At 45.0% G+C, this 21,200-nt stretch overlaps 1 protein-coding gene across 1 annotated transcript; it reads left to right on the top strand.

Moving 5' to 3' along the window:
* The first annotated feature begins 7,937 nt into the window (after positions 1-7,937).
* LOC147433924 (uncharacterized) lies at positions 7,938-9,194 on the top strand. The gene has a single exon (XM_086490551.1). It carries the CDS (start codon positions 8,056-8,058, stop codon positions 8,662-8,664), a length of 609 nt encoding a protein of 202 aa, XP_086346677.1. The 5' UTR covers positions 7,938-8,055; the 3' UTR covers positions 8,665-9,194.
* Positions 9,195-21,200: the final 12,006 nt, after the last annotated feature.

Genomic DNA, 21,200 nt, shown 5'->3' on the forward strand with positions numbered 1-21,200 from the left:
CAGGCTATGTACCAATTTTCATCAAATTCTGGGGTTGAGGTACATGGATCGCGATCCATGTTCAACCACTTTTGGACTTGATCTCTTGGAAGCTTGTTGCAGTCTATGTCCACAAGCTAAATCTCATATCTTTTTGGACTTGGACTTGTTTTGATAGATCAAATTGCCAACACTAGGCCTGCACTGCGGTTTTCTATCTGTCACCTGTTTTGCTTCCTTTTGACCCAATTTTGCTCATTTTTTTCACAACTAGGCTTGTGGATATGTTTCCTTGTGTATGCACTATTGATTTGGAAAGCTTTAGGTTAAGTTGTTACTATGGGCACATGGATCGCGATCCATGTTTGAAGCCCAAATTGACTTTTCTTGATACCATTAGAATCAGCATGACTAGTAGGTCATATGGTATCAATTTTTTAAAAAATGGACCTCTGGATTGAAAATTAGGTCAGTTCTAGCACTTTGTTAGTATGATAGGCTTTTGACTTGGTTTTTGATATCCAAATTCACTTTTGAAAAGGCCAATAGGATCCTTATGATGTGCTCTAGCTATGGTACAAGTTTGGTACCAATTGGTGACAGAGGAACATGGACCACGATCCATGTACCTATGTGTCAGATAGTAATGAGACGACACACAGCTTGCCCTTGGTGTCTTGATCACTGCTATATGGTTTTTGTGTGATTTGGACATGTTTAGGACATGCAAAAGTCAATCCCTAGGTCTGTTTTAGGGTTTCACTTTCAACTAGTTTTTACTCTTTTGACCTACTTTTTGAACTTTTTTGACAATGCTTCTTTGGGACTTTTATTCACAATGGTTTCTGTTATAGGATGGAAAAGTTTCTATCCAAAAATTTCTCCGGAGGTACATGGATCACGATCCATGTTCCACCACTTTTCGACTTGATCTTTGGTGTGCTGACAGCTTATGATGTTTGTAGCTTGCTCCACAAAAAAATTCTGAATTTGGATCACTTTTGCCCAACCAAAAGTAAATTCTACAGTCTGCATGAAGGTTTTGACAATGAAAAGTTTTTTGCTCTTTTGACCACTTTCTATACTTTTTTGCAAATGGTTCTTTTGGGAAAGTTGTTTCAAATGGTACTAGCTACCTACTGCTTAAATCTCAACCAAAACTTTTTGATGAGGTACATGAATCGCAATCCATGTTTGAGCTCATTTTGACATGAAACTTGGTCATCTTATAGTCCATGCTATGGTGATACTCTTTCCCAAATATTTTTGAATTTGAATCACTTTTTCCCAACCAAAAGTAAAATTTTGTATCTGCTTGCGGTTTTGGCTATTTGACCGAATTTTGGTGTTTTGATCAACTTTTTGCAAATTTTTGCTATGGTCCCTTTTGGCAAAGTTGTTCCACTAGTTATCAAGGATGTACTTGTAAAAAATCAGTCCCAAATGTCATAAGGTACATGGATCATGATCCATGTTTGACAACATTTTATGAATTTTGTTATGCAGGTTCTCTATTCCCTGTAGAAGCCAAATCTCACCCCTTTTTGAATTTGGATCCCAAAAAGTTGAAAACCCCTCAAATTTTGTGTCTGAAATGTCTTTTTTGTTGTTTTTGCCCTATTAGCCAATTTTGATGTGATTTTTGAGTTTTTCTTTCAAGCAAACTTGATCTGAGCAATGTCCCACTGATGCACAATCTCACTGGTCACTTTTCTACCAAATTGGTCTTCGGGGTACATGGATCGTGATCCATGTTCCTCCACAAAATCTGGTCAAACTTTTCAAATTGCTTCTAGAGAGTATGTTGATGCCCTTGATCCACAAATTTTTGAATTTGGATCACTTTTGAGGTCTCTACCATCAAATTTTCAAATTTTTGGAGTTATGATCATTTTGGCCAAAATATAGTTTTTACCATTTTTTCCCTCAAATTTTTAGCCCAAATTTGATGGTGGTAGTTTTTCCTTACCCTACTCCTAAGTAATGAAATGAACCATGAAACAAAACCAAACAAAACGGTACAAAATAAAGTCGAAACGAAAAATTGTATAACACTCTGAAAGCATAGAGAAAATCGAAGAATGAAATGCTTTTGACTTATTTCACTCACAACCCTCTTTACCTCTCAAGAATAGAACTAACAAGTCCTCGACTTCTAGACTCTACCAAGCACTAAATCACGTGTCTAGCTGCTTCACTGCTAAAGTGTGAATGGAATAGAAGACAAATTTTCAAAAAAGAACGCTCTAAATACGCACTAAATCACTCACCACCTAAGGATCATATCCCTGGCAGCGGCGCCAATGTTAGCGGGTCACCACGACGGACGTCTGTAGCATAGCTATCGAGCACTAACATAATGTCAAATACTTAGGGAAGTGACTTGGATGGGGTATGAAGACTCTTTGAGGTTGTCAATCTCAAGAAGTGAACCTAACAAGCCAATGCAATAACTCAACAAGAAAATCAATCACTCAATGATCAGGGAAATCTGCCTATGTCCTTTCTCACCGCTCTAGGTCATCACGTCATTTCAGCACTCGAACGAACTCAAAATGCAACAAAACTTTAGGAGGAGGTCTATGACACCTAGAGGCACTATCCTAGCAAGTCTGGTCACAATCCGACAAGGTACCAAAATTATGATCCATCATGAAAAAAGTCCTAAAAATTGTAACAGAACTATCCAAAAATATTTCCCTATGGTCTAGGAACACTCTCCTATGGTCAAAACGACTAAAAACAGTGATTAAGCACTCAAATCTGCAATTAAGGCTGACAAATGCATAGTCGCGAACCACATCAAAAGTGACAATGCTTACACTTGAATGAAATTGCAAAGAGAGAGGAACACAATGCAAGTTTCGGAATTGAAAACTGATCAATCAGTCATTAAAAAAGTTGATTATAACTTGGAGCAACTTCGTAGCTTGAGCACACGTACTGTAGAGCTCTTTCTCCTCTAAAGATAAGCCTCCTTTCACATTAGACTTATTTACCTTTATACTAGGGCTTTCTAAATGGCCAGTGGTCGACTCACATGGACCTTTATAATCATCATGACATAATTACAACTTAGGGAATTGACCTGCTACTCTAGAATATGGATTTACACAGAGTATCACTACACTAGCTCGCCCAAATAATAAGAGTACAAATGTGGTGTCGGCCTACGTGTCTGGTCAGGTGGGCACCCGTTCGGTCAATCCCGTAACAACCGCGCTCATATATGTCCCCTACCACTGTAAAAGAGCCTCTCGGCTCTTCCATACCAAAGCTTTAGTGACACAACTTCAGCCTTCGCCTTCGCCTTCGCCACCCCGCCTCCAGTATGCACCTATTGTTAGGTAAAGGTGGTGTGTCTCATCGTGCTTTGCCTGTGTTCGCCAGCCAGTTTTCGGGCCGTCCACATTTATCTTATACATACAAAGCATAAGGAGCTCTCGCTCAGATTCTCACATATGATGCTCACACAGTGAGATTTGCGAGCTCCACCCACATCCTGTGTCGTGCTCTCTCTCTCTCTCTCTCTCTCTCTCTCTCTCTCTCTCTCTCTCTCTCTCTCCCCTTTGTACTCTCTACGCACGTATACCGCATCCGCGCACTCACAATTGGTATCAGAGCTTTGGCTTCACGACAGATGGAGTGCTACAGAAAAGTGAGCTTTCGGCTATGGTGAGCTCGCTTTTTGTGGAAGCTTGAGATCAGTGAGCAACTACTAGATCTGTGCTCATGGAAGCTTGAGGGACATTCCCAAGCTTGAGAGGAGGGTGTATTGCAAATGTATATGCTTTTCTGCAGCCATACTTGCAGGAAGAATGCAGATTTTTATTTCCGCAGGTCATTTTTTCAGGCTCCAAAACAGTGTTTTTTGCATAACTTTTGCATGTGGAATGCGATTTATGCAAGGTTAGGGTGTAACCTGGGGGTTTGGCACGCTCCGGACGCAATGGTGATATCCATTTGGACTGATTTTGACCTCTAAAATCTGCAGCAGCAGCTGTTTACTGTGTGTCGAGGATTCCACACATGGTTTGCTCTCGGATGTGAGAGTGGTATTTGCTGCAAGTTTCCTCACACGAGGGAGGATGCAATGTATGCCTTATGTGGTTTGATGCTCAGGGAGACTCATGCAATTGCATTTTGAGCTCGGCAATGTATGCCTCGAGCATGTTTTTTGGCAGTCACGTGTAGAGCAGTCACAGGTAGAGCATGTTTTTTGGCAGTCACAGGTAGAGCCATTTGCAGTTGAGGACATCTTCTTAGTGTTTTGGCTTGCATACCGATTTCGACACAACAGGTGTCTTGAGCTTTTGCTTTGTGTATGCTTTTATGGGATAGTGGCTGGAGTTTACTTGCCATAGTTTGTGATCGAGCTTGCCTCTCACATTGACAGGTTTTGTCAGTTTGGACACAGTTTGGTGTTCTTGTACCCACTCTCGCAGGAGTGAGGATTACGTATGCTTGTGTGGCTACAGACTTTGCTAGTCATAGGTTTTTGCAGATTTCTATAGGCAGTTTCTCTTGTGGGATGCGTTTTAAACTAGTTTGCTCTCTACTTGCGTATATGGTTATGTGCTTTATGCTCGGTTGAGTAGTTTGTCCCAGTTTATGCTTGCAGAGTTTGCAAATTGTGGAGTTGCTTTTGGGCATATATGAGCATCGGTTTTGATGCGTTTGATGATCGTGCAGTGGTCGAGTTACCTCCCACTTTGTTGCCAGTTTGGCATGGTTTATGGTTGAGATTGTACTTGAGGTTTTGCTCAGTTTACAGGGGAGAATTTGTCAGATTTTTCCCAGAGTTCTCACCATACTTTGGTTCTTAGCCATTCACTTATGGTTGCAGATCTGTGTGACAGTAAGAGATGACGGTCTCGTTCTTACCGATACTTGCGTTGTTGGCATTGTGGTCACACATGGCACATTAGCGCCGTTGTTTCAGACATATTAGACAACAGCGGAGATGTATGCGTGATACATATACGACTTTGGCACAGGTTAGAGAGGTAGTCCTAGTGGCAGTCTATGCCAGTGACGGTGATGTTACGCTTGCCTCTAGTGTACCTCTTGCAGATTTGTCTATGGTTAGCACACTTTCTCCACAATGGTTATTAGATAGCGATGCTGCTTTCCACGTCACACCATGTCGTGAGTGGTTTAACACATTTTCTAGTGGGAGACTTGGTTGTGTGCACTTGGCCGATGGTTCGGCGTTTGACATAGAGGGTGCATGAGATGCTTGTTTGTCTTTGCCTAGTGGTGCATCATACATGCTACGTCATCTGCGCTATGTTCCTCAGCTGAGACAGAGCTTGATCTCAGTGAGGCAGTTGGTAGATTTTGGTTGTCATGTACTGCTTAGAGAGGAGTCTTTCCAGATGCATTGCGATTCATTAATGATTGCCAAAGGAGCCCGCAGTGGCTTGGTATATCCTATGTATGTGTCTGAGGTTCGAAATGGTGTAGTCTCGATTTTGTTGCAGCCATGTTTGGAGCGAGAGACGAGGCGTGTCTCTTTTGTCGATGTGCTGCATGGAGAGCATGTTGTGCATCTGTCTTGTGGTGATGCTCACGCAGACACTGGTATCTCTGGGGATGCACACCTTGGTCAATCATCCGTTGAGATGACATCAGTTGAGCCAGAGACCGATACATTGTTCTATGATGCGTTTGATACGTTTGAGAGCGACAGTTTCCTTTAGACATCTGTGTGTGATTGCAGTGGTGCTGATTTTTTGGTTTTGCAGTCATTCTCAACATATATACCTTTGCCAGACGATGCTGACATGGTGATGCATAGTCAGGTGGTTCCTGATGAGGATGCATATGGCATTGAGGTTGCTAACAGGGATAGGTTGCCACACATCGTGCATGTTTCGTTGGCTTTTGCGTCTCTCATGTCTGACCTTTTGGTCTCGAAACCTGATCTTGCTTATGCGGTTGGTGCATTTGCAGTGGGAGTTGTCGATTGTGTGATGACTGACACTGGCATTGTGCATAGTGGAGCCATGCAAGTCATCACTCGATACCTGCATGAGGAGTGTCATCGTGGCTCTAGTCCTAGTGGTATGCATGTTGCATCTACACCAGAGAGGTTAAAGAGTGAGCCAGTGGGCATAGGTTGAGAGCCGTCTTCTCTCACCTCTTGTATATACTAGTTATAGGCTAGTCTTCTCGCCACTTATCGGCACACAATCTTTACTGGAAGAATGTTAGGTAAAGGCGGTGTGCCTCACCGTGTTTTGCCTGTGTTTGTCGGCCAGTGTCCGGCCGTCCACATTTATCTCCTTATTCTTTATACATACAAAGAATAAGGAGCTCTCACTCAGGTTCTCACATGGTGCTCACACAGTGAGATTTGGGAGCTCCACCCACATCCTATGTCGTGCTCTCTCTCTCTCTCTCTCTCTCTCTCTCTCTCTCTCTCTCTCTCTCTCTCTCCGTCTCTCCCCTTCGCACTCTCTATGCACGCGCACAGTCGTGCGATGACTGACACTGGCATTGTGCAGAGTGGAGCCATGCAGGTCATCACTCGATACCTGCATGAGGAGTGTCATCATGGCTCTAGTCCTAGTGGTATGCATGTTGCATCTACACTAGAGAGGTTACAGAGTGAGCCAATGGGCATAGGTTGAGATCTATCTTCTCTCACCTCTTGTATATACTAGTTATAGGCTAGTCTTCTCGCCACTTATCGGCACACAACCTTTAGTGGGAGAATGTTAGGTAAAGGCGGTGTGCCTCACCGTGCTTTGCCTGTGTTCACCGGCCAGTGTCCGCGGCCGCCCACATTTATCTCCTTATTCTTTATACATACAAAGAATAAGGAGCTCTCACTCAAATTCTCACATGGTGCTCACACAGTGAGACACTGGCCGGCCGTCCACATTTATCTTCTTATTCTTTATATATACAAAGAATAAGGAGCTCTCACTCAGATTCTCACATGGTTCTTACACAGTGAGATTTGGGAGCTCCACCCACATCCTGTGTCGTGCTCTCTCTCTCTCTCCCTCTCTCCCCTTCGCACTCTCTACGCACGCGCACCGCATCCACGCACTCACACCTATTGCGCTCAAAATGGTCCTCTACCACTGTAAAAGAGCCCTCTCGACTATTCCATACTAAAGCTTGGTAATGCAGCTTCAGGCTTTGCAATGTCCACTCTGCCTCCACTATCATGTTTGTTTAGAGCAGTGCGGTCATATAGAAGATTAAATGCAACCAACGATTTACATTCAATCGTACGATGAGTAAGCATTATCATTTTCTGAGAATGCAATTGGGGAGGACTCTGCAAACTCTCCCATGCAAGGAGACTTATATGTTTTCTTTTTTTCGAAACATAAAAATGGAACAACAAGCAATTAATAACATTGATAACTTGTATGATTATGAACATTGAGCTTAACAAAACTCTAACGCTCCTTGTGGTTTTTTGTGAGGTACAGCTTTGAAACACTACAATTAGTATCCCAAACACACTCTCAGGTAAAAAAAATCTAATACGCTTTGATTTAAAAAAACTCTCTCTCTCTCTCTCTCTCTCTCTCTCTCCCCCCTTCATTTTAATGTCTCTCCTCCCAATTAATAAATATCTTAGACATAATTAATAGCATCAAATAATAAAACTTGTCGATTTTTTTAATTTGAGAAGTGTTGAAATGGCATATACAATTTTCCAGTACTTTGCCCGATCTCAATTCGATGCGAATGCAACTAACTGCAGCTAACGAAGCACTCTTCTCAATTTCCAATATTCTCATGCTTTTTCGACATATTTTTTTCACCAAACATGCGTGACCACTTCAAGTGTGCCATGTCACGAATGGGCACCGCACGTGTGTGACACAGGGCTTAGTTGGCCGGTGAAAGCCCACCGAGCGGATGCACACACCGTCGACGTTCGTTCGTTGCCATTGGATTCCTCTCAGCTCCCGCATTTGAGACCTTTTAGTTTACCGCAGACGCAGAAGAATTCTTTTGCTCTGCTTCATCATTCTCTCCTCTTCCTCACTCAATCTCCTCTTCCTCACTCAATCTTACGCCGTGTACATCCACTCACCACTCACAGCCATGGGGAAAGGAGAGAAGGGCAGCTACAAGCACAAGCAGAAGGTGAAGAAGCTAGCTTGCGTAGGTCTCACAGTGTTTCTAGTGATCGTTATCGTAATTCTGGCAGTTCTCTACTTCTCTCTCTTCAAGCCCAAGGACCCCAGAGTGCAAGTACCCACAATGCAGCTACTCTCTCTCTACTCCGCAGGATACCCATCAACGATAACCTCAGCAAACCTATCCCTAGTTCTCCAGGTCTCCATGTATAACCCTAACAGGGCAACCTTTCATGTGCGGGATGGGAGCACTGCCTGCCTCTACTACTACGGCGCCCAAGTGGGGTTCGTTTCTCTGCCCACAGGCTCAATTCCGGCGCAATCCTTCGTCACATTGTCAATAACCCTATCTGTCCAGGGCTCTGCTCCCTTGCAAGGTGCTCAATTCTATGGCGACGTTGCATCGGGCATCCTCCAGGTGACCACTGCTGTTACCGTCTTCGGCAAAGTTACTACCCTCAACATCTTTACTCACCATTCCTCTGTTGTCTCTAAATGCATGATCAATGTTTCTCTTAGTGCCAGAGGCATTGTCTCCTACACTTGCCAGAGGAGCTTCGCCCTCGACACCTAGAGAGAGAGGATGCCTTTCGTCGCACGTGGGGGGAGAAGCACTCTTCTCATACACCTTACCTCCTATGGCCTAGAGAGCAGATGCTAAAGCATGCGTATTCCTCTAGAAGAGAGGATCTTTAGCTTGAATTGCCCTATGAAGCTTTGACCCTGTAAGGGCTGAGCTTGCTATTTCCTATGAAGAGAGTGTATGTAATTGTATGTAAATTATGGCCTACACACACAGAGGGAGCATTCAACCATGCTCTTTCTAGCTCAACATAGAATATAGTGTGTTGGCTACAATAATCTTGTAGTTAAGAAGACTATCCTCTCACGTTAAACACTTGCGGAGAGTGCAATTATTACTCTCTCAGAGAGTGTGTGTAGATCTGAGTGGCATCCTCGTACTCTCTCTTACGCGGAGAGAAGCTTAGGAAGTCTCTGTTTATGTATCGGAGCTCTAATGAGAAATAAAGAATACTCGAGCGTGTTTGTCGCTTTGTAATTCAATGTGCTGTATTTGATGTCAATATATTGATTTTCCTGGCAGTTTTCTTACAGTTGCAAAGGGGGTGGCAGAGTGCTTGTTATAAGACAGGAGGAAATGTGCACATTGTAGTTGAATGAGTTGTGCAAATATGTGTTTTTTTGTCTGCAGTGTCGGCATCATGCATATGAGAGAGACGTTACAGTCTGGATTAATTATTCAAGTGTTTGCTATGTGTGTTCTCTTCATGGGTAAAGCTTGAGTATTTTGTAGGCTCGCGGTTGGCATTGTTGATGGCGAGAAAGTTTACAATGGATGTTGATTTTTTCTGGGAAGGGTTTTGTCTTTGTATTGGCTGTGGTCTTGTTTTGCACAAGAGTGGCAAGAATCAGCAGTCCGAGTGGTGCTGATTATCTCTTGGAGTTGGAGTATTGTCTCTGCTCTTTCCTGGGGTTTAGAAGCAATGGACTTGAGCTCAATGGACAGCAAAGGATTTGGTTTTTAGGTCTGAGACTTCGTGGTATGTATGCAATGTGCTTGAGCTCACTGCCAAGTGGACTGTAAAGGATATTGGTGTCGAATGTTGTGAAATACCTTTGAGCGTAAGCAATGTGTTTGAGTTCATTGGGTCGCAAGGATCTATGCCATACCAATTGATGTCTTTGCGTGCAAGCAATGTGTTTGAGCTCAATGGGTTGCAAGGATGTGCCCAGAGGGGTAACTGTAGGAGACGTGAAAGATTCAAGCTGATGCCTTCAAGAAAGTGAGAAATGGCATTGAAGGTCAATGTAGATCATTGTTGTGTGGATGCTCATGCCCCTAGGCAGTCTACAGTGACATTGTGATTGTGTGGGGGTTGAGGTTCGGTTGATGAAGCGCCGCTTATGGGCAGGCAAGCACAAAACGGCAGCTCCTCTGGCATGTGATTGCCTCCTTGCTGAAGTTTTTTTGCTTCTCTGGCCGTAACAAAAGTAGCTTGTTGTTCTCGAGGTCAGCTCCTTGTTTAATCAACTCGAGTCTGTAAAGGTTGTCCACGACGGATACATGCACACGAAGAAGAGGAAGGCGAAGATGGAGATGAAGACGAAGACCCCTAGCATTGAAGACGGAGACAAAGACGAAGGTTACGACGAAGATGGACATGGAGATGTGGATGTCCAACTTAACCGTGAGGAGCTCCCCTTATTTACAAGAGCAAAGCAGCATAGTCAGGGTGATGTGAGCCTGCTAGCAGCCTAGCAGTGAGTGTTGTTGTGGCTGTCCTTGTTAGAGAATATATGCCTGCCTTTGATGTAAGCAAAGGGATAGTCCTCAAAAAGATACTGGAGAGGATCACCTAAAGGCGTTAGGTGGTGAGGACTGAAGTGGGTGGGGAGTTTTGTCTCTTTTTAATTGGTTCAACAAGAGTATTCAATCATACGTTGTGATGTCCACAGTAGAATGCACTATATGTCCCAATCTTGGGCCATAAAGTGGACTACTATTCTTTCGCTTTCTAAGGCCCTTAGGCAATGCTCACACATTGCTTAGTTGTACAAAGCCCACGAGCCACGTTCCAAGCCCTCGGTATGTTATTATGCAAAAATCGGCATAGTTGAACTAAATCAAACACACCCCAAAAATGGGCGTAGTTGCCTAACAGAAGACAAAGCTATAGATAACACCTTCACATGTCATGATGCATGACTCCCAATTATAAAACAAAGTGATTAGTCATGAGTCACACTGACCTAGGATGAGAGACTACATTTATCCCTCGAGTTTATGCCATCTCTCGAGCACAAAATAAGCGCAACGTTTAGACACTACGGAAAAAGGAAGAGATACAAGGGCATGCTTCTTCCTTGGCACCCAAAAGATTGGGAAATGAGGGAGGCACTGATTTTCGGAGCCACCAAGAGAATGGGTGGCATCAATTCCACCCATTTTTGCAGTGGAGAAGATGGACCTACATTGGATCTTTGACATGCCTCTTGGAAGGCCTTGAGCAAGATGCACTCCATGAGCTATGTGAATCGGAGGGGAATGAATCCTCTTGAGCTTCCTAGGTGCTCTTTGTGTGGTCTGAACACACCTTAAGGGCGCGTCTGCACGGGCATGGTTTAACCCCCGTCTGCTGATGACAGCCAACTACGCCTTCCTTGCTCAACTTTGCCGATTTCGATAGAGTTGCAAATTGCATTTTCTACCCTCGTCGGGTGCTGCGAGCGAATGCGTACACAACGGTTGTTGCTTTGAATGGGTAAATGTCGAACTAGTTGATGCACGACAAGGGTAGCACTCCCGCCCGTACGAAACTGCTCTAAGATGATAAGAGAGTGTGCAACCTCCTAGTTAAAGCCTCTCTTTAACACTAGGGAAAACATGACTTTGCCATGTGGCTCTATTTAAAATATTAATCCAATGGCCCACAATTGCTTAGAGGGCTCCCCCATAGGGTTTGTAGAGGGCCCTTTAAATTCTCTTACTTTTGTAACATCCTCAATGTCCTGGTCCATCATCCAAGGAAATAGGTGGAAACCTCTAGTGACTTAGGTAGTGTCATCTAGCCTTAGACATCATTTTTGTTACTAGGTTGCAACAAGCTATGGGCAACCCTGCTTTGCAAGCCAAAGTTACTCGACAACTTCGCGCTTATGGGATTTCCATTCTTCTCCAAGAGGAGAGAGAGCTTAGGAGGCCCCTTGAAGAGACCCCCAAAAGAAGGCTCTCTCCCATATAAGAGGAGGAATCCAAAGAGCAAGAAAGCAATGAAACTTTAAGTTCCTCTGAAAGATGTGGCTCCACGAAGACGACGGTCTAAACGATCCCCAACTCCTTCCAAGAGGAAAAGATCAACATATAGTCCTTCTCCTCATCACTCCGAAAGGGAAGAGAGGAAACAAATGAAGAAAACGGCAAGAAAGAGGTCACCCTCTTCTCCTTCTTCTTCACCTCCCTCCTCTTTCGACGAAATCTATGGCTATTCTCCTAGAGAATACAAGAGGGGAGGACATCACAAATCATACCCTGCATGGCAAAGGTCACCAAAACTCAAGAAGTTCAAAGAGGGAGGTAATATTATCTTTTTTCTCACCTATGATGGCACCTTGGTGCCATTGACAAAGTATTGGCCTTCATCTAGCAATTTGATGCGGCCTTTGGAGACGAGGGCTTCACGGAGTCCTCCAAGCTACGCCATGTAGGTATGCACTTCTAGAAATCAGCTCGTCAATGGTGGGCTAGCCTTAGTGGCAACGGCGAAGCCCCAAAGACATGGAAAGCTCTACGAGTTTCCATCATGACGCAATTCATTGCAAGCGATGCAAAGGACAAAGTGCTCTCCGAATGGTGCAGTTTAAAGCTTCTCTCTCATGAGTCTATCCATAAATATGTAGACAAGTTTTGGGATTTACATCTCAAGGCTATTGCCTTCCAAAAGATAGACTTCGCCAAACAAAAGCAAAATTTTTGCGCGGGATTATCTGAAGAGACGGCCGAATACGTCAACTCTCAACGGCCTGGTTTTATCACCGAAGTAATCCATCACACCATGGTTACTTCACGCATCAATTTGCAACAAAGGCTAGATGGAATTTCAAGCCCATGGAAAACAAAGACAAAAATGACTTAGACAACTTAGGTAGGAGGTGGTTATAAACCACCCATCACATAAAAGGCAACGCCTTTTGGAAGGGCTACACAAGGTCAAAAGGGATGGGCTCCTAAAAAACGAGTAAACAAGAAGGGCTATAACAAGTAGTCAATGGGGTATGGGAAGGTGTCAAAAGTAATTGATAATTGAGCCGCCCTTGAGCATGCTCATTTAGAGAGCGTACATACCAGACCTAGTTATCAATCTATACTAATAGATAAAAGGGGAGGGGATTTCGCCCCCCCCCCCCCAACGTGGCGATTCTTAGAGAGTCAGGGACCTTCAGGCAGGCTTTTGGGCTCTCACTCAAGCATTTAAAAAAAAAAACCATCATCGCCAGCCACCTACTCAAGTTGGCGCGCTCGGCGATTCGAGGTGTTGATCAATGCGGGCGGGAGAGAGAGAGAGAGAGAGAGAGAGAGAGAGAGAGAGAGAGAGAGTGGAGGTTCTGCTCCTGCTCTTGCTTTCCTCACGTCAAGAGAGAGAGAGAGAGAGAGAGAGAGAGAGAGAGAGAGAGAGAGAGAGAGTGGAGGTTCTGCTCCTGCTCTTGCTTTCCTCACGTCAAGAGAGAGAGAGAGAGAGAGAGAGAGAGAGAGAGAGAGAGAGGTCCTCCTCAAGAGAGAGAAAAGAGAGAGAGAGAGGTCTACCGCTGCTCCAGAGAGAGGTCTGCCTCATACGCTGCTCCAGAGAGAGAGGGCTACATCGCTCCTGCGGCACAGAGAGAGAGAGGGTCTCATTTTCCTGCCACGCTGCTGCCAATACATTGCTCCTGCGCGGCAGAGAGAGAGAGGGTCTCATTTTCTTGAGAGGGTCTGCCTCACGCCATCGCCATCGCCATCGCAGGAGCTACTGCGGCTGCTACTGCACCACCGACCTACTGCTCCTCTCGTGGACTACGGCTCCACTCGATACTGCACCACCGGCGGCCTGCAGGTAGCGTAGCACTCTCTCTCTCTCTCTCTCTCTCTCTCTCTCTCTCTCTCTCTCTCTCTCGCTCATTCCCTGTTTTGACCCTGCGAGCTGGGCCTGTCACCTTGCGCCGCCGTGGGCATGAACTGTCACCTTGCATGAACTGCCGCCGTGGGCATGAACTGTCACCCGTGGGCATGAACTGCCACTGTGGGCACGTGATTCCGCCGTGGGCATGAACTGTCACCCTGCATGAAAAGCTCTAGGTGTATTATGAAAAAAATGAGACCTCGTGAAAACGCCCCCCCCCCCCCCCGCGACCTGAGCCTAGGAATGAAATGAAATGTTTTGCGCCTGGGAATGAAGTGAAATGGAATGTTGGTTATGTAGGCTTTGGAGATGAATTGCTTCATTATTTTACGTGATTCCAGAGATGCTAAAACTAGAATTTGTGTTGTTTATGTACGCTTTTTGGAATTGTTTCATTATTTTACAACATCATGCCTTTTTTTTAATAGATAATTGTGACAAATTATTTTAAGACAAATTTGTGTTGGTTATGTAGGCTTTGGAGATGAATTGCTTCATTATTTTACGTGATTCCAGAGATGCAAAAAAATATTTGTATAGATACAATATGCTAAAACTAGAATTTGTGTTGGTTATGTAGGCTTTGGAGATGAATTGCTAAGCACTAAAAAACGGATCTAGAAAATAGATACAAGGGTACTTTCGAGGATTTTGAAATTTAAGGGGTATTTTGGGAATTAGCACAAAAAGTGTTTGAGGAGCTTCCTTTCCGAGATGTCAAGGGGAGAGAGAGAGAGAGAGAGAGAGAGAGAGAGAGAGAGAAGTAGGTGTGTGTTGTTTTTTGATGTGATCGACTCTCGCAAGGGTGCATTGATGTCCAATAGCAGTGTCAGGAAGCTTTGAGCAATTTTAAGAGGGGTCATTTATAGACCTTGGCCCTTCGAAGATTCCTACCTAGGATGTCATCTCTTGGAATGCATTGATTGCGGGAATGCACTAAGCCAATATTTGCGGACGCCCATGAAGTTGCCAGTCACGGCTCACACCTACTGCGTGTCAATGCCCTTGATATTCCACTCGAATGCCTTGCCACATGTATTAGCGTTGCCACTACCCTCCTCTATAGCCCGTAGGCGTACATATATTCTCTATTGTGGTAGCCGCCGGCTAAATGATCACCAAAGAACCCTAAAGAGATTTTCCTCTTTCCCCTCTTCAACATACTTGGCTACTCACAATCGTCAACAATCAAGGAGAGCTGAGTTCTAAGCTAGATACACAAGGAGAAGATGGTAGAGAGAGCATTCTCTGGGGAGATGGATGAAGTGGGGTTATAGGTGAAGCTTCAATGGAGGAGGGTGTTGGGTCCAGCTTGAGGATCGCAAGGGTTGGGGATGGGAAAGAGCGTGAAGGTGCTTAGTCGTCCATAAGAGAAGCGTGGGAGGGTGGTATTAAGGATGGTGTAGGAGTAGCGATGATGGAGCTGGTCCATTTCTAGAAGCTTCTCGGATATGAAGGGGTAGGGTGTTGCTGTGGAGGTAATGGTGGCCTTTTCCACACAGCCTAATTTTTGGAGTTGGCCATCCACTGGATGGGAGCTTTGAACCACTGATTGCAGCCAGTATTTGTGGATGCCCACAAAGTCCCCCATCACGGCCCACACCGTGATCTCGAATGCCTTGCCACATGTATTAGTGTTGCCACTATCCTCCTTTATCGCATGCAGACATACGTATAGTCTCTGTTGCGGTAGCCGCCGACTGAATGCCCCTTCAGTAACCCACATAGGTTTTCCTCCTACTTCTCTTCAAAACATCAGAGAGAACTCCATCTCGATGTTGGGTGCTACTCTCGCACAGACAATGATGGGTATATGTATGAGTGCTACGTCACAGATGTTGTAGAACTATAGAGAGAAGTAGGAGAAGAAGAAGACAGGTTTTAAAGTTGCAGGCTCAACCCCATGAGACCTCAAGGATCAACAAGAGTGGAACTCACATATGTGAAGAAGCTTTGGGTTGTTTTCGGTTGATGCGAAGCGAGGGTGTCGCTTCAGATGCAATCACATACGCTTGCATCTTGAGGGCAAGGGTCACGGTCACAAAGCTCTAGGTTGTTTTTAACAAATGCAAAGAGAGGGCATGTCTCCAAATGCATGAACCTTGAAGGTATGTGGCATCACACAAGATGCTGATATGGGCACAAAAAAACATGATAATATTGTAAAATTGGGGTCGTTGAAAGAAAACGTCGTGCTTGGCACTACCTTGGTTGACATGTATGCCAAATGCCATGCACTTCATAAAGCACAAAAAGTGCACGAGGAGATTCCGACCTAGGATGTCATCTCTTGGAATGCAAAGATTGCGGGAAATGTCCAGCTTGAAGTGGCCAATAAGCTTTGAACCATTGATTGCAGCCAGTATTTGTGGATGCCCATGAAGTCCCCCATCACGGCCCACACCGTGATCGAGAATGCCTTGCCACATGTATTAGTGTTGCCACTATCCTCCTTTATCGCATGCAGACATACGTATATTCTCTGACAGTAGCCGCCGACGGAATGCACTGATTGCGGGAAATGTCTAGCTTGAAGTGGCCAATATAACTGTTAACCCTCACGGCTCACGGACACCCTATCACCTACGACGGACGTTGTAACCTACGGCGGACATTGTATTATTTATTTGGTAGAGTCAGGTACCGGGCTTGTCGGTCCAATAGGAAAAGGGTAAGAGTGATCGCGGATGAGAGGCGCACTCTAACTGGAACATTCAAGGGATTAGTTGGCTAAGCATGGGCGCCCAAGTGTGAATGGGGCGAGCTCATATAAAAGTCAACTAAACCTAAAATTCATGTATTCTCTCATTTGTGCAATAGAAGAGTGCTCTTGCTCCATCTCCATCTCCATCTTCTTCTTCTTCACCTCCTTGTGTGTGTGTGTGTGTGTGTGTGTTTGTGTGTGTGTGTGTGTGTGTGTGTTTGTGTGTGTGTGTGTGTGTGTGTGTGTGTGTGTGTGTGTGTGTGTGTGTGTGAGAGAGAGAGAGAGAGAGAGAGAGAGAGAGAGAGAGCATTGCGGCGGCACGACGACGGTGAAGCGGTTGAGCGCGACGTAGCGGCGTCTCCTTCTTCTTCGCGGCGAGGAATCCTCCACGGCAGGGGCATAGAGCGGTGAGTGACACACCATTGCCCTCTTTTGAGCTTACTAGTTAAGCTAGTTGGGTGCTTGGAGCCGTCTGTGGATCGCACATAGTGTTAGGCAAGTCCCTTGCTTCGACAGTGCGGCAAGGAGCGCACATTTTTGACGCCGTTGCCGGGGAATCGCCCTGCACTAAGCCCAAGAGGCACTTTGTGCTTCTTCTATGAGTTGTTTGTAGTAGGAAAGAAGAGGAAGAGGAAGAGGAATGAGTTATTTTTCTGCAAGTTGTTAATTTGTGTATTGTCTGCAAGTTGTGTGATTTCTGCATAATCTTGTGTTTTCTGTTTGCACACAATCTTTGCACACTTAGTAGTCGTTAGCTTGTTCGCAGTGAATGAGTAATTAGGTAGATAGTTAGCAATTTCTGTTTGCACACAGTTTGCACACAGTTTTCTGTTAAGGTTTGCCTGCACACAGTCTTTGCACAGTAAGGTAGTGAGAGAGGAAGTAGGTGGACAGTTAGCTCACTGTCAGTAAGCAGTTAGCAGAGTGGTTAACAGATTAGTTAGTAGATTAGTTCGTGGTTAGCAGCATTGTTAGTAAGTAGATAAGGTAGTGAGTTATGAGCTGTTGACAGAGAGGTTAGGTAGGTGTTGACTGTGTGTGTGGCCAAGAAAGGGTCACCTAAAACGCGCGCGGTCATCGCCAAAAAAAAATAAAAATAAAAATTTGTAAAAAATCCAAAAATATTTAAGCGTGAGTGACTGGGGGGCTACACTAAAATTTTGATCGGGATCCGGATCATTTCCCGAAGCCCAAGCCCAAGCCCAGGCCAAGGCCTCAGTCCTCAATCCTATGATATATACTAGACTCACTCTTATATATATACCCTACCCCCTCAAGAGGGAATGAGAGCATGTGGGGCAAGTCCTCCACTCTCCTCCCTTCTCTTCCCACTTGCACCCTTAGACTTTCTAATTTGGGCCTAGTTCCCTACTAGAAATTGACGGTTTTAGGGATTCCGAGGGCATAAAGTGACCAAACGGAGGGCTATAAAGCACGGCACGTCCCTCTGACCGAGACGCTCGTTTTGAGCTATCATACGTTCGATTCTATAGCTGGGTCAGAAAAAAAGGACCAAAAAATCAAAAAATAAATAAATAAGAAAAGACTTGGGTTGCAAAACACCCAAAATTACTAGGTGAGCAGCCTTCACGAGCACTCACTGACACTTATAGGGGATCCAAGTCATATGAACCTACGCTCTGGACGAGTGTTAGAGCACGAGCATATTGGTAGTGCCTCCATTTACGCGGGCACCCATTATTCCTCCACCCTAGGTTCTGGACCTTCGGCCGAGACTCAAGGTAGCGCGACCCAAGATCCTCATATCGCGTCTAGTGATTCTTCCTCTGACTACGAAGTCATGGAGGGGTATCCTACACCAAACCCTGATAGTTCAAGTCAAGACATGCAGGTCCAACGTGTTTAGCCGCTTAAAAGAGACCCTTAGTAGAGCTACTCGCTCCGAACATGCGGTTAATGAAATAAATGAAGGGAGTGGGGAAGTAAATTCTTCATTCATGCCTAAAATAGACCCTATGCTTCTTGAGAGTGTGCATGTGAATGTTCCATCCACTGCACCTCCTGATCCTTTAGGACTATCTCCCTCTGAGGTTCTACTACCCGATGGTAGGAGTCTTGCCGAAGTACAAGAGATCGAACGCTATATGCAAGTAACAAGGGAGAGGGAAATTGAGAACCTACGAAGGCTAGAACAAAGTCGAGCCTTGAAAGCAAAGGCTCCTATGACAACAATCATGCCAGCCGAGCAACCGAGTGCTCCCAAGGTAGCAGTCACGGAGGGGAAAGCGATGGGGAGCAATAATGCTTCCACTTCGAGGGAAACCTCCAACATGCCAGGCCTAGATGGGATATTCCTAAACGAAAATTGGGAGTATGACCTACAAGCAGAAGCTTTAACTGATCGGTACACAGGACACACCTATCATGTGGGTTGGTTAGATGTTCAGAAAGTCTGTGATGTCCTCCATAGGATTGTCGAGTTAGAAAGACACAACACAGGGATCAACATGCCTTCAACAGGCCTAATGAGATTCTTGGATACGGGAAAGGCCAACCAACCAACCCTATCACAAATGGAGACTCCCTCAGTGAGCCCCATTGATCCTCCATATGTTGTTTCGTCGGGAGCCTCAGTACAATTTGAGCCCACAAGTGACAGCTTTACCTTCCCAGATCTAGCTCATCTTTCTCTTAATGAAACTACGGCTACCATGCATATCCCAGTGGTGAGCATGACAAGAAGTACACCATGGAGTTCATTTGTTAATACTGCGCCGATGCCTAGTAGCAGAGTGCCCCCAACTATACCTACATGTATGTATCAATCATGTGCACCTGTCGTACCTCAGCCTCATGTAGCTCCTACACCTCCGATTATTCCAAGAGCTTACAATCCACAATGGCATTATCCAAGCTCTTATACAAGTGGATCCATGCCATTTAATAATAACATGCCATATCAGGTACCCCCTATGCCTAGGGCCATGCCTGTAAACTTTGGACCACCGTCTGGTACACCGCCATATGAAATATGGGACCCAAGAGCCGCGCGTATGCCAAGGCCAAGGCCAACTCCCATCTCACATGTGGTTTCAGGAGCACATACACCCATTATACCTGCTCAAATAGGAGATTTGGGAGCATTTGCTCAAACTATCGGTCGCTCTATTGCGGAAAACATGCGTAGTGCACCTGATAGAGAGCCTAGGAGCAAGGCAGTTCAAGTAGCTAAGCTCACACAGAAATTCAGTGGAGACGGAGATGCTAGAAAGCATATGGAAGTCTTTGAACATGTGTGCGATTCCTTGGAAGAGCACAATGAGCTACATAAGTGTAAGGCTTTGAGTTTGACGCTAAGCGGAAAGGCTGGAGATTGGTATAGAACCTTAAGAGTAGAAGAAAAAATGATCTACTCTACTCTTAGGAGATTGTTCTTGAAAGAGCACATACGAGAGGGAGTACTTTGGGGTGTAGCCTCTCAGCTCCAGAAAGCCCAACGAGAAGAAGGTGAATCCGTGAGAGACTTCATTAGTCGCCTAAAGAATTTGAATTCTCGATGCAATCCAAACGAGCGATTCAACAACAACCAATTGCTCGATAGATTCATTAGGGAACTACGACATGAAAGTATCTATAATGGCCTAGTCATTAGAGGTATCACTACTTGGGAAGCAGTCACCATGAATGCAATCCAATCGGAGGATAATTTAATGATTGCAGGAGAAAGAGTGTCTGCCGAGCCGAAGTCTAGTAGCTCGCAAGTGTCAGGGCATGAGTGAATGAAGATAAAGCCAATCGTGAAAGAGCAAACGATATCTGAGATGACTTTGGAAGATCTCACCAAGGCCATCCAAGAAAGCCTTAGGGATAATCGTGCTCCACAAAACACTCATATGTATCCAAGAAGGGAGCAACAATGGTGCTCAATTTGCTTGGGCCCACATACTACGAGTGAATGCCCTACTTTCAGAGTTAAGTTTAACGGGACTTGTAACGCGTGTGGTAGGTATGGCCATCAAGCGAAGGATTGCCTAATGCTTAAACGCATCATGGAAAATAGACCGCCTATAGCTTGGGCAGACTCACCTCGAGTTCCTGCATTGATGCCTACCCCACCCATGGAGCAACAGTTGCCATTACAGCACATGGTCCCTAGAACCCAAAATGTGGTCCAAACCACACCGTTGCCACCTCCAGTGCTAGGACCGCAACCCCCTCATCCAAGAGTTACACCTATGAACCAAATAGGTTACGAGTCATCTAGTACTTATGTAGATTGCGAAGAGGACATAGACTCTAGTATCACCTATGGAGTCGACATGCTTGAGGAGTGTCCCATGTACTATATGGAAGACCATTGGGGACAAATCAAACCGGTATATCCAGCTACTGCGCTAGCAGCAAGAGGCCAAAACATTAATAGTTTTGCCAGGAGACCACCTCTTCAGTGCTACTAATGTGGTGGACCACATCGAGTAGCTGAGTGCCCCATTAGAATGCAAAAGAATGCTGCACTAATGCAAACAAGTCAAGGGAGTGCATTGGCAATGCCAATACTCACTTGTAATCGTTGGCATAGATCATTTGATCGCACAGTGTCCTAACAATCCAGACGCACCGAAAATCACACCATTGAACTTAATAGAGATTGTTGATGGGACACCACCTACTATAAACATAGTACCAGTAAACGCACTCACACGATCGATGCTCCAAAAACAAAATTATATTCTTGAGGAAAGAGACACGGCATCAATTGCCCAATCTCAG

This window comes from Adiantum capillus-veneris, chromosome 19 (assembly GCF_014529385.1).
Source record: "Adiantum capillus-veneris isolate H3 chromosome 19, ASM1452938v2, whole genome shotgun sequence".
Lineage (NCBI taxonomy): Eukaryota > Viridiplantae > Streptophyta > Polypodiopsida > Polypodiales > Pteridaceae > Adiantum > Adiantum capillus-veneris.

What these genes read in the sequence shown, in the direction of transcription:
- LOC147433924 (XM_086490551.1), top strand. Translation starts at nt 8,056, where the DNA reads ATGGGGAAAGGAGAGAAGGGCAGCTACAAGCACAAGCAGAAGGTGAAG.